The sequence below is a fragment of the Lytechinus variegatus genome, chromosome 1 (genome assembly GCF_018143015.1).
Source record: "Lytechinus variegatus isolate NC3 chromosome 1, Lvar_3.0, whole genome shotgun sequence".
In the NCBI taxonomy this organism is placed as follows: Eukaryota; Metazoa; Echinodermata; class Echinoidea; order Temnopleuroida; family Toxopneustidae; genus Lytechinus; species Lytechinus variegatus.
In genome coordinates this window covers 40,412,835-40,425,955 of record NC_054740.1, presented here as the reverse complement: position 1 = coordinate 40,425,955, position 13,121 = coordinate 40,412,835, and the positions used below count along the sequence as shown (strand labels likewise).

General features: G+C 37.1%; 1 protein-coding gene across 1 annotated transcript in view; it reads right to left on the bottom strand.

The window, feature by feature from the left end:
* Window positions 1-13,121, bottom strand: part of LOC121430596 (guanylate cyclase soluble subunit alpha-2-like) — a 142,300-nt gene that overhangs the window by 34,433 nt on the left and 94,746 nt on the right. The window contains exon 5 of the mRNA XM_041627916.1: window positions 10,338-10,895. Coding sequence (XP_041483850.1) covers window positions 10,338-10,895 — 558 coding nt within the window. The remainder of the gene's footprint in view (window positions 1-10,337; window positions 10,896-13,121) is intronic.

Below are 13,121 nucleotides of genomic sequence, written 5' to 3'. Positions count from 1 at the left end.
TTCAATTCTTCTTGGCAGTAGCCAATATGTCAGCGACACAAGCCAATTTTACGCATGGAGGCACCGGTGACCGCGCCACAGCCCTGGGCCCTAATAACATTTTGCTCCCGACTAGAAAACCGGTTTACCGCTCGCTAGAATTTAATGTCCCACTGTGCGCATTTTTATCCCTCGTTCTATTTCGGGTTCCAACTGCCCCCGGTGATTAATAAAAAGGAAAAAATGCCACAATGCCGAAAGAGCCTTAGCCTGTTCATTCAGTTTTCTTCTTCTGCTTCCAAGATGAGTATTTCAGCTAATTGATTTGGCTAAGCCCAGAGCTGATATCCAACACGACGTTGATTTGTGGCCCAGCCAAATGCTCCCGTCTCTGTCTGGCTGTTACAAACTTCCATGGCTGTTTAACAAGCATCGTACAAACATCATACAAACAGTTTCCACACAAAGTATAGCCTTATCACAATTTCAATCGTACACATACGACAGACGAAATTGTAATTTGTTTTAAGGGTTAGGAGACATTGCTGGTCTTCAAGACACCTTTGTCCAGAAGATTGTGTTTCTACAGTCTCTGTCGTCATTGATCGTACTTTCATTAGGTGTAAGACGGCTTGTCAACGTCTCTTCTACGCCTCCCATGCGCCGAAACCCAACGAAAGATTTTTTTTTGTTTTTTAACCCCTTGCCTATGTCTTGTCTTGCTAAATTCCTATTTTAGGAACGCCGAACGAATCCTAGAACACAACAAAACATTGAAAATGAAAGTCAAATCACAATGAAAGCTGGGAGGTCTTGCCGAAAATTGGTGAATCGGACAGCAGTTTCGTCCTACGTTTCAGAGCTGACGAAAAATGGCAAATGTCACGTCTGTCCAGAGTCCAGGACGAAACTGCCGGTTTGATCCACCAACCCTCGACAAAGACTTTATTGTCATGGACGTCATTTGACAATACATTCTCTATGTCCTTAAAGCGGTCTACGTCGCGGTTGCGAATTATCCCTATTAGCAGATAATTAACCGTGCATTAAACAAATTCAATACAGTGCCAAACATAGCAGTGGCGTTGATTATGCAGATTCTGGGGTCGAATGATGGTACTACTTGTATGGTGTTGTTGAGTAATGTTAAAAATAATGTTGGCTACCTAACGGTGTATCATGACCTACTATAATGAATGTAAAAGGAGACAGCATCAGAAAATATGAGTGTATTGATACACTTTCGAACACACGTACTTAAATTCACTTTTCAGGGTTTCATTTTCTACAACATACTGTTACAGTATGTTTACTGTATAACAGACTCAGAATACTACCGGGACCTAAATTGTATCTCGGCTTATTTTAAGTAATGCCAATGCCTTTAAGTATGTTCTTGAATGCATCTTCCGACCACTAAGACAACAGGTACGCACAGTACACCAGAAGAGGTCTTGAAATATGGACTATAGGATCTATACAGAAGTGGGTTAACATGATTTAAGGTCAAGGCTAATTATATTACATCAATGTGGCTTTCTTTCGAGTCATAATTCGATGACTATCTGGAAACCTACAACAAGAGCATCCCAAGCTGGTACTCATTGCTGCCTTTATACTAACAAAAACACAACCGATTGCAACATGTTATAAAAGTCAGAAGGGAAAAAGTTCGGCATGCCAATGAATAACGCGAAAAATTAAGTCTGTTGTCTTCCAGTGAGAAACATAATATAACTAGTATCTGATCACTGAAATTAGATGGATATATAATTGACCAGGTCAGTGGTCACATCTTCCGATGACGGACATAACAGATGACGCCAGATGGGCAGTGCCATTGAAAAATAGCAATGCAATATGCATGAAATACATAATGGAATACTATTTCACAGTTAGTATAAGGTGCACCCTTTGCCAACGTCACAAGACAATCACGTCCGCTAATTCCAACCCGAAACCGACCAAATCTATTACTTTATTTCTAATGACAAACCATCACTCTGTTTTGAGTTGGTTTCGTGTCGCACTAATTAGCAAAAGCGATACGTAAGGGCTGTAAGGTTTTAAATCAAATTTCACAAATGAGAAGGGCGATTACGCAAAAGTAATTACATGTACACCTTTGCAATATATCAATAACCCTTCATCTGCCCACTTCAGTTTGGAAAACTGCTCTACCATTGGGCATTGCATATTATAATAGGGCCTACTAGTATGTTATCTATACCCTTTCCAAATCTTAATGCTGAGCGCCTAGCGAGAAGTCAGAAGGTCCCATATTCATAAGTCTTTGGTATGACTCAGCCGGGGATCGATCCCGCGGCCTCCCTTTCATGAGGAGGGCGCTCTACCACTGAGCCACCATGTCTATAGTTCTTAAATGCGGATTAACCGAAAAGTAATGAAAATAATTACAACTGGTTATATGCCACATTCCTACCAATGAAAACGCCTCCAGACCGATGAAAGCGAGTGCGACATTTTGAATGGCATATCCCTGATCAATTTGGAGTCGGTTTTACTGGTGTGTCTACGACATTAAACCAAACAGGAGGGAAGTGTGTATAACCTGGGACGGCTAGACGATATTACCGTCCTAAAATTTGATGGAATGAGAAGAATGCGCGGCGTAGTGAGGATGGTTTCAAAGTGACTAAGGAGATGCTTTTGATTTCATGGAATCGTAAATGTAACACGATTTGAACTTGATATGAACCTTGAGGGGTACATGAAAGCATTGGCAACCGTTTATGAATGAACAAGGGCCGCCTAAGAAGCAAAATAGATGTACAGTTCTTTCCCATATAGACCTGCTTTCATGTTGGAACTAATAAGACATGTGGTGTGAATACCCCTCGTCACACGCGCGCTCGTTTGTACCATTATTTGGAAACATTATACGTCGGTCACAATAATTCCCTCTGCTTTTCGGCTTCACTTTTCGACAACATGTGATTTGACATTTTAAACGCAAGTAATGGATGGGCGAATGTGATTGCATTCATCCCGATTTTACCTTCAATTAGTAAAACAATTGTTCATGTATAACCCATGTACTTTTGATCAGACACTCAAGTAGAATTCCCAACGAGTCCTTCAAAATAGCAAGAGTCTCATATCCCCGCTTAAACGACTTTAATCATATCCCCTCTCATTATTTAAAATATTTCTTGTGGAGTACTTGAATTTAATTGCATTATAAAAAAGTGCACTGTTTAATGTGTAAGAAGAATGGCAAAGCTTATTCTCGCATGAAAATTATTGCTCTAAAATCAATAGAATTCATATCATGGGAGACATCAGAGTAAATTTGAAATGAAAAACGATATGAAAAGCCTTAGAGGATTTTTTCCACATAAAATCGATTAAAAGCATGCTCTTCGATGAAGTCGTTTTCAACATTGATTTTACGTCAATGGATACATTGCCCAATACATTTTTTTTTTTACAAAATATGCTCATTGTATTTTGTGCAGTTTTTGAAGTAAAAACGCCGTTTACTATATCAAACTTACAGTAGTTGATAACAGCTTAACAACCATGCTTGAAGTAAATATTATTATTTGTTGTTAAAGATTTTAAAACATCTGTTCAAATTGTTTCATCAACTTTTGTACGGTTCATATGGTAAACAGCGTTATATGATACAAATTTTAAATTTGTGCAGTATTTTGAAAATGAAAAAAATGAATAAATTGTGGCAGTACTTTTCAGTTTAATGAGTAAAAAAATCAACCAGTAAAATATTTTTCAAATAATTGTAGAGCGATTCATATCCACTTTTAATTCATGCTACATTCGAATGGAGAGTCTCTTCATACAAATATTGTTCATTGATGTTCGCTCTCTGAGATTTAATACAAATGTATATATATATATATATATATATATATATACATATGTGTGAAGCTATGTACAACAGCTTTGGCAACTCTTTTATTTAAATATTGTAAATCATCCATTTCTATATATATACATATATATACATATATATATATATATATATATATATATATATATATATACTGATCCCTTCTGATCAATTGGCTTTGTTAAAAGAATTCAACGGTCCAAGAAACACGCTAGAAGAGGACTAGTCAACATAACTAATGCGTTTTGGCCTGTACGGTCATCAAACTACTTTGAATCCACCAATATATTAGTTAAAATTACCAATATTCGAGATGAAATTTACAATTTTTATCAATTAGACACCTGTTCACCAACAGAGTGGTTACTTTGACCAATCATTTCAAGAGTATAACTTATCAATATAAAGAAAGGAAAAAACATTATCCATCGAATGTGTTACAGAACCAAGTATACGGTATTTTAAACTGAGCCTAAAAATCGACATCAGCAAGACCCTAACTGGTTGACACCGGCATGAAACTGTTGAGACGATCCCTAAATTGTAGAGCAATGTAATCCATGCGAGTCCGAGTGACAATTAATGTATCACTTCTGCTTCATTAGCGCAAATATGAGCGAGATTAAGGTCTATTAGTCCCGCGTGAGTCTGCCCTTGTTCTAATGCCCAGCGAGAGATCCACACCACTTAAAGGACTTAGGATCCGTGCTCTAGCTATTAAAGACAACTTTCTCCCAATGGGTAGATTTGTTATTCAATAATAAAGCTCAGATTCGACACTTGATGTAGGAACATGGACTGGCAATGGGCAATTTGATGGATTGATATTGAATGTTGGCCTAAAAACGGTACCGCTATGATTTTCCAAGATTGTCCCTAAACACACAAACACGTGTCACATGGCAAAAGTATATTTAGCCACTTAGATTGATGGTACTGCTTTATCAATCTCCACGGAGACACATTTCTGTACAGCCAAGGCATGGGAAGATGAAGATGGTATTAGAGGAGAAGACAACGCTTCCTTTAAGACTGGAGGGAGATATGTTTCATCTAACCCTAATAATTTCATTATAATTTTACGTATTGGCTTAACAAAACAAAACAATACTGTTAGTGCTTTTGCCCCCCCCCCTAAAAATGATTTGCCAATCAAAATATTTGTAAAAGCATCCTGCTTGAGGGGTAAATGACAATGATTCAGCTGATCATTTTCATTTACTCCTGAATAAAATAAAGGATCGTCGAAATCTTGTGGCTTTTAATAAACATTTGATTGACAAAAAAGCATTACTGGAATTATTTTATATATAAAAGAAACGAAATATTCATTGGTCGAAGCTTCTAACTTTCTCTTTAAGACCAAACCAAGCGATCAATTTATGTAGTTTACATCAGGGGAAATTGAAAAGATTTTTCTAAGACAGTATAGTTAGATACGAAAATTACATAAACATATATATATATATATATATATATATATATATATATATATATATATATATATATATATATATATATATATATAATTTAGATATAGTTTCTTTCACTTGATCGAGTGCAAATTGGGCAAAATTGGGCAAAATAAAATATTATTTATATAAAGAGGAAGAAACAGAAAATAAGAGGGGAAGGAAAGAATGAGAAGCCGTGATAAAGAGGAATAAGATGTGTATTAAACGACAATGGAGTGAAAATGTAAAGAGTGAAAGAGTGATAGAGAGAGGGGGAGGGAGATAGAGATAAATGGAGAGAGGGAAAGGAAGAAAGAAACAGAGAACGACATAGAAACAGCCATGATTATCACATCCTCACCCCAACAGAGGAAGATGGGCAAATACTATCACGAAGACGTGACGTTTGATATGGCCATATAGCTAGTGGTATGTCTCCGCTCACTTCTTGAAATCTTCTCCCAGTCAGAAATTATTGATTGAATTAGCCCTCGCCTCGCAACACCTGCGATGGCAATGAGAGAGCGGATTCCCGAATTCCGTTCTGACATAACTTACCATCGCATAAATCGAGTGAATTAACGCTTAATACACAGTCTCTTGGATGGGTGTCCTAGTTGCCCTCCTTCCCCGTTTACCCCCATCATTGCCCTGGTTGCCCGGGATGTTTCCAGATGATTACGCTAATATGTTCCTCCACAAGGCGGGCCGACAAACAAATTTCGAACATTCCCTCGTTGAAAATGAGGGAATATTTATCGATCGGACTTATCCGACTTCCCAGGTTTACTTTCGATCTGCCTCCCCGTCGCACAAATCAGTGAAGACAAGAACAGGTCAGCCAGTCGACTTCGACATTCATAGAATAACTTCATATCTACAGCTGATGGTAAGAATTGGAATTCGAGCGAGCGATTCGGGAATTTACAAAACGGTAACCATTGTTTTCCGTATGATCAACAGATTTCAAATAACTCAGTGAGCCAACTGACCTCAAAGAATATGAAAATGACGAAATTGAAAATGCTATGAGATGTAATTATTGATGAAATTTCTGGGGTATCTTTAAAGGTCAAGTCCATCCCAGAAAAATGTTGACTTGAATCAATAGAGATAATTTGGATAATTTCGCATTTTGATATAGGTGAATTATGTATATATCATCATTAATTCTTTAACATACTACTTAACATCCCAATTTTATGGAAGTATATCAAAAATTTCGGCTCGTGATTTGCGCTCGCATGGATTGTTTAAAAGAAATATAAAACGCATGCATCTTATTAATAATTACAAAAGTGCTTTAAATGTCCAGTTTTCACACCATAATATTAACATATTTCGCGCTCTAATTAGGTTTATTATATTAATATATAAGATATCAATTTAATAATCAAACTGTCCCTTTTTCAGAATGGAATATCGATAAGTTTCATCTCGCACTTATAGGAAGAGAAATAGGAAGATAATCATCATTTTCATATCATGATGATGACATAATGTTTTTAGAATGTCCCATTCCTATGTCAAAACTGAAAGTAATAAGAATGAAATATATCAGCTCTTTCTTTTAACTGTGATCCATATCCACTTCACAATTTCCCTACAAAGTGCTTGAAATACAGAGCTTGAATTGAAGCTTTTTCACATCGGAATATCAAATATTTTAAGCTCGCGCTTCGCGCTCGTTTTATTGATTTTCATGATAAAACAAGGTATTGAGAATGCCCAGATTTTAGGTCGAAATCTGAAACACGCAAGAGCATGTTTGTTCAGATATACGCAGCTTGTTCTCCATATAAATCATTATCCAGTTTCAGATCACAATATCAGAAATTTTCGGCTCGCGCGTTGCGCTCACATTATTAATGTAGGAAGATTTCTAATAAAATTATTTTCATTATTTACAAAACATGGATAGAGTGCCCAGTTTTTTAGTGTAAATCTCGAATTTTTCCGCTAATACTTCGCCCTCGTATCATTTGTTTATATATTTATATTTTTCAAGATTAAAAAAAAGCTTAGAATTTCCATTTTTCAGGTAGAAATGTCAAAATATTCAGCTTGCGCTTCGCCCTTGCATTAATTGATTGTTGAAATATTTAGAATTTTCATGACTAACTGCAAGCAGCCGTTAACATATCCTTTTTTTATCAGATCCAAACGTATATTAAGAATTTCTGCTTCCGCTTCACGCTCGCAGTAATTATTTAGTTGGATACACATCTCGTTTATGATCACAAACATTGCCCAGAATGTTTAAATCTTAGGACAAAATATATGAAATAAAAAAATAGCTCGCGCTTCGCGCTCGCACTATTTAAATAATGTTTATGAGATTATTATTGATTTATAAGAATAAAGCATACAAGTGACTAGGTCTGCCCCTTCAAAGAAACAAATAAAAGTCAACCTTTTAACGGCCGATCGAGGATAATGAGGCAGAAAACAAACCTGCCCCCCCCCCCACTGGCGAAGGCTAGATCCGCCCCATCTTTAAACTTTAATGTCTTCTGATTAAATTAGCTGTAACGGATAAAAAATTGAAGTTTCAACTATCAGTTATTGTAACTATTTCCGTCCTAATCAATCGTCGTGTTTCTACAGAGAATCGTTAAACGGTATTACCCGCGTAAGTATACAGAATTCCGGAAAACTTTCTTGTAGAAACGGACGCGATGCGGTTTATTGGTAAACCGCATCGCGCAAGTTTAATGGTTTTTCATAACCATCTCAGGGAGGTGGTTATTGCCGTGTTAATCCGTTTAACTTTTCAGTAGAATGTAAATTAATCGGGTTATTCGCTTTGTAGAAACAGGTTGGTTTTAGGGTGATGCGGTTTATTCGATTCCGGAAAAGATAAACCGTTTTCAACGATTCTGTCTAGAAACACGCCAAATGTAAATCACTGATAAAATGAGTTGGTGATACAATGATAGATTGTCATGTCATGCATGTCAATCCTTTCCAATTAAAGAATAAAATAAGATAGTCTAAACAACTACATTGATATACTGAACCTTCACTAAATCCCAATTGCAAAAAACCTCTCTCTCATACTGAATAAAGGAACGCAGCCTCAAGAATGCGTGCACATTATGGTTATACATTTTCTATCACAGATGGTCTGCAGATAACATGATGACTTCATCTTGGGGTATAAACCTTCGCGCATGGTCGAACCACATCAAGGTTAAAACGATCGGAAATATAATCATGGCATGATTAAGTCATGTGTGTCTAAATTAATTGATTGATTACGATCAACAACATACTTAGCAGGTCAAAGGACCTCACGGAGATCCTCGTCACTTCTCTCATTTTGATTGATTAGATGCGACTTTCGTGATCATTCCGAAGGCCTGGACTAACAAGACATCATTAAAATGCCCTCATAACAGCAATTAGTTCTGATTTTAATAAAGAAAGAAAAGTAATTTGATTTCATTCCATTAATTTAATTCGACAACAGGCGGGAGAGGACATCGTCTCGAATGCGTGAAAATGTGACTGTGACACGAATTCCGACATGTTATAAATGCCAGCTGTTAAACTAAAAAAATAATACCCTTAGGATATTTTCCCCACATGGAATCTCTGCTTAATTCCAATGAATAAAGATAAACAAATTGAGCTTAAATACAGTGGTCTGACCAAATATTTGGAAAACAAATTAGAGACATGTAAAGGGATAAACGATACAATACGCATGACCGTTGCACCCTCTAACTTGACATGTACATTCTTCAACCTTTAGAAGACAGTATCCTCAAGGCTTCAGATGCTGTATTAGCTTTTCTAGTTTTTTTTAGCCTCATTTACGTTCGATTTTTGTCTCCGTTTTCGCTCTTCATTCCCTTTTCTCTCTTTTTCTCTTAAATCCAGACATATTGATTTCTAAAACAGTAAGTGGATGAAGTACTACAGAGACAGTCATGCAACCAGAAAGTTATTTGCAATGACGTGAAAGCAGGATAATATCGAGGGTAAGTCTCCAACCTACAAACAGTATCAACGAGGGCCTCTCCTCTTCAACGCCCACAATCGTTGTTTGGGAATATCCGAATGACCACTCTTGATACAGTCATATAATAATATTTAAAGATGTATGTCGGTTTTTACGAATACGAGTTATACTTAAAGGTAACTTTTGCAGCATCAGAAAAATGTATTCAATAAAGGCAATCTGCAGGATCTCGTAAAGAATAGAGAATTGTAGAATGTGTCGGTAATCAGTGACGCCGGAACGTTATGGGTACTGTAACATATAGCTTAGCGATCATTCCTGGGGTTAATTCTTACGAAAGATCATGAAATCGGCCCAAGATCAATGGCTAAGCTTATGTCACGGGCTCTGGTCACTGAAGGAATCCCTCCAAACAACTGTTTGCACAGGACGTTCTGGCCTTACTATAGGTGTCAATTTTCATAGTATGAAAAATAAGGTTCTTTTTATTGACCATAATGCACTTAATAATTTATTGATCTTGTATAAAGCATTTCTGCACCATCATAGCAAAAGGCATCACACGGAAGGTACCAATAAATGAAAGCACAACACGCACCATAGAACGCTGAAGCATTGTACGCATTATAGGTGGAATCCCCAAAAGACACCATCATTATATTAGGGCATCATTTAACTGAGCGTTGTGGCGTGCGCCTGTAATCCAAGCTGTGGGGAAGTTACAAATTGATGCAGAGGTTCGAGCCCTGGTCACGTCTTTCGGATGGTGACGTTAAAGGTCGGTCCCAGACGTAAATAATCATATCTGATTGATACACGTCTGACAAAACTCAAAGACACATAACATCACATGCACCATGGCAGATGAAATCACCACACACACACCCTCACACACACACACCACATACACCGACAGGTTAAAGTATCTCGGACAATGTAGCCATTGAAAGGCCACGTGCGTTATGGAGGAGGTGGTGGAAACATTCCATTACTAAAAACACTAAAATAAAGCGATGTCCCTCAGTTGAAGAAGGTGGGGTTAAGAAGGAGACATGCTACTTACCGAATACTTGCTTTCTGTGCTTGACAGTCCGGACAGAACACAGGTGGTAGCGATTACATAACACAAATTAATGTTTGCTAGAATATTCTCAAATGTGACCCGTTCCATTGGCGGAGACAGCACCTTGAAGTAAGAGTTAAAATTGAGCCCATCCGCGGCCAATGCTTGGGCCATCATCCTCACAATCGTATCACCAAGCTGCTTGATCAGCAACTGCCTATTGAACATGACATGGAAAGGAAAGGCTGAGCTAAATGTGTTCACCGAAAGTTTGGCATCTTTTCTCCTGGTCGACAAGGTAGAAATTGACTGGATAGGATGTCCAAGTCTGTTCTTGTCACATGATGGATGCACTTCGTCTAGGAGAGGTTGGATTATGTACACTGAATGGTTCCCCACACGTTCACCCATTTGGACATCGACAAAAGAATTGAACAAAAGAATGGACGCCATTTTGATCTGTCCCGCCATGCTTTGCGAGATGCACGTGCTCTCCGTGTACATGTGAAGTAGAATGTGTCGTTCGTCGTCCCTCGTGGAGCAGCGAAATGATGGTGGCTATGGCAACAGAAAATAAATTTGACATATAAAATGAATTGATGATAATTAGTACATAATAAAGAAAACCTGCATGTACATGTCAATAAAACAGAAAACCATGAAATTTAACAAATTTAACTATCTGAATAGAGCACATGTGACAAAATGTGACCATAATACTGTAATACAGTTTATTTCATTAATTCTAATCAACATTTGTAAATCACTGTAAGCACTATAATTCTAAGATATAAAGATATGCAAATTTGTAAGAACAGCATGTATTGTTAATTCACCATGAATAAAAGTAAAACTCAAGTATTTTCCCTTACATTTTCACTAGAAATAGTGGATTCTAAATTGAAAAAAAAAAACAAACAAGTGGAATGCCTCTGGCAGTCTCACCTGCATCACGCGATTCAATATAGTAGCAGTGCTGACTTTGAAAACTACTATAACTCGCACAAGATGTTCAGTGATACTTGATTACTATTATGTCCAAGTTTCATGAATCAGATCCATAAACTTTCAAAGTTATGATGGTAATTCAACAGATACCCCCAATTCGGCCAAAGTTCATTGACCCTAAATGACCTTTGACTTTTATCATGTGACCTGAAACTTGCAACAGGATGTTCAGTGATACTTGATTACTATTATGTCCAAGTTTCATGAATCAGATCCATAAACTTTCAAAGTTATGATAATAATTCAACAAATTCCCCCAATTCGGCCAAAGTTCATTGACCCTAAAACCTTTGCCATGTGACGTGAAACTCATGCAGGATGTTCAGTGATACTTAATTAACCTTATGGCCAAGTGTCATGAACTCGGTCCATATTATTTCTAAGTTATGCTGTCATTTCAAAAACTTAACCTTAATATTTGGTGTTGACGCCGCCGCCGCTGTCGGAAAAGCGGCGCCTATAGTCTCACACTGCTAAGCAGGTGAGACAAAAATATGACCGAGTTTGATCAACATAATCAAAGGCCAAAGCAAAATAGAAAAGGTTCTTAAGACGTTTCGTTTAGGCCCTACTACTATCTTTCTGTATAAGATGGTTGATTTCTGCTAGCATCTAGAGAGAAATTTTGTTTCCACTGACAAAGTATATTCATTGAGAACATGAACATGTATAGGACATAGTACCTAAAAACAAAACCGGACGTCTGTCACTGTTTGAACTTGAACGACGATTTGATGTGATAAAAGGGGACAAGAATTTTACGCTAATAATAAAAATAAATCATACGTCATGAAATGCGTGTGTGAATATGTGAATATATATATATATATATATATATATATATAAAGTGGGCCCTTCGCTGAACGTTAGGTGCATTTGTGCGTGTGGTTTGGTGATTGTATGTGATAATTGAAGAAATTTGGATTGATCATAACGTGGATAAGCGTAAACATATTGCATTGCGAATACTAATATCAACTAAATGTTAAAAAAAATCATGAAAAACATTAACTTGTATACATTACAGTTTATGAATGGCCAAATGAGTCTACAAAATGTATAATACTGGCTGGAGAGACGCTTTTGTGACATGTATAATGAGGGATGAATAAAACACAAACTGCAATGAGAGACATCGACCACAGTTTTAAACATCGCTTCGTGGACAGCCAAGAACGACACGCTAGGAGCTTTTTATCCACTCAAAAGGGACCTTTTTTCAACCTAATCAATTCCTAATCAAATTTCATGCTTCACTGGGGCTCATTCTACCCACTGCAGCAAAAATATTTTGACAGAAAAATCGCTTTCTCCCCGCTCCCCCGTATAAAAACATTGCAGGGAAGTCGGCTCCAGAGCTTCAAGAACACGGTTATCAAATCAGCTTATCGAAAAGGAGCAAATTTTACTGGTCTGGGGATTATCGTATCATTCCCAGACGCTTGCCATTTCAGAGACAATTTTTTTTCCAAAGCCGTTCAGTTTGATTTATTTTTCCAGCATTGAACTAGAATATAGAGGACAGATTGGATAAAAAGATGGTATCTTGTATAGAAGAATCCTCAAATTGGCATTATTTTGTCTTAAGATTTCCCGACAAATCAAAACCAAGTCCTGATCCTCAGAAGGAAAGATTTATTTCCATTCCAATTGTTTTGATTGAGTACTTGATAAAGGTACCTACCCCTAATGGGTTTAAATCGGGCATGCATGAACGATGAACAGTGCAATGACCTAGTTTTCACGAAGGTAAACAGTGACGAAATGATAATTTTA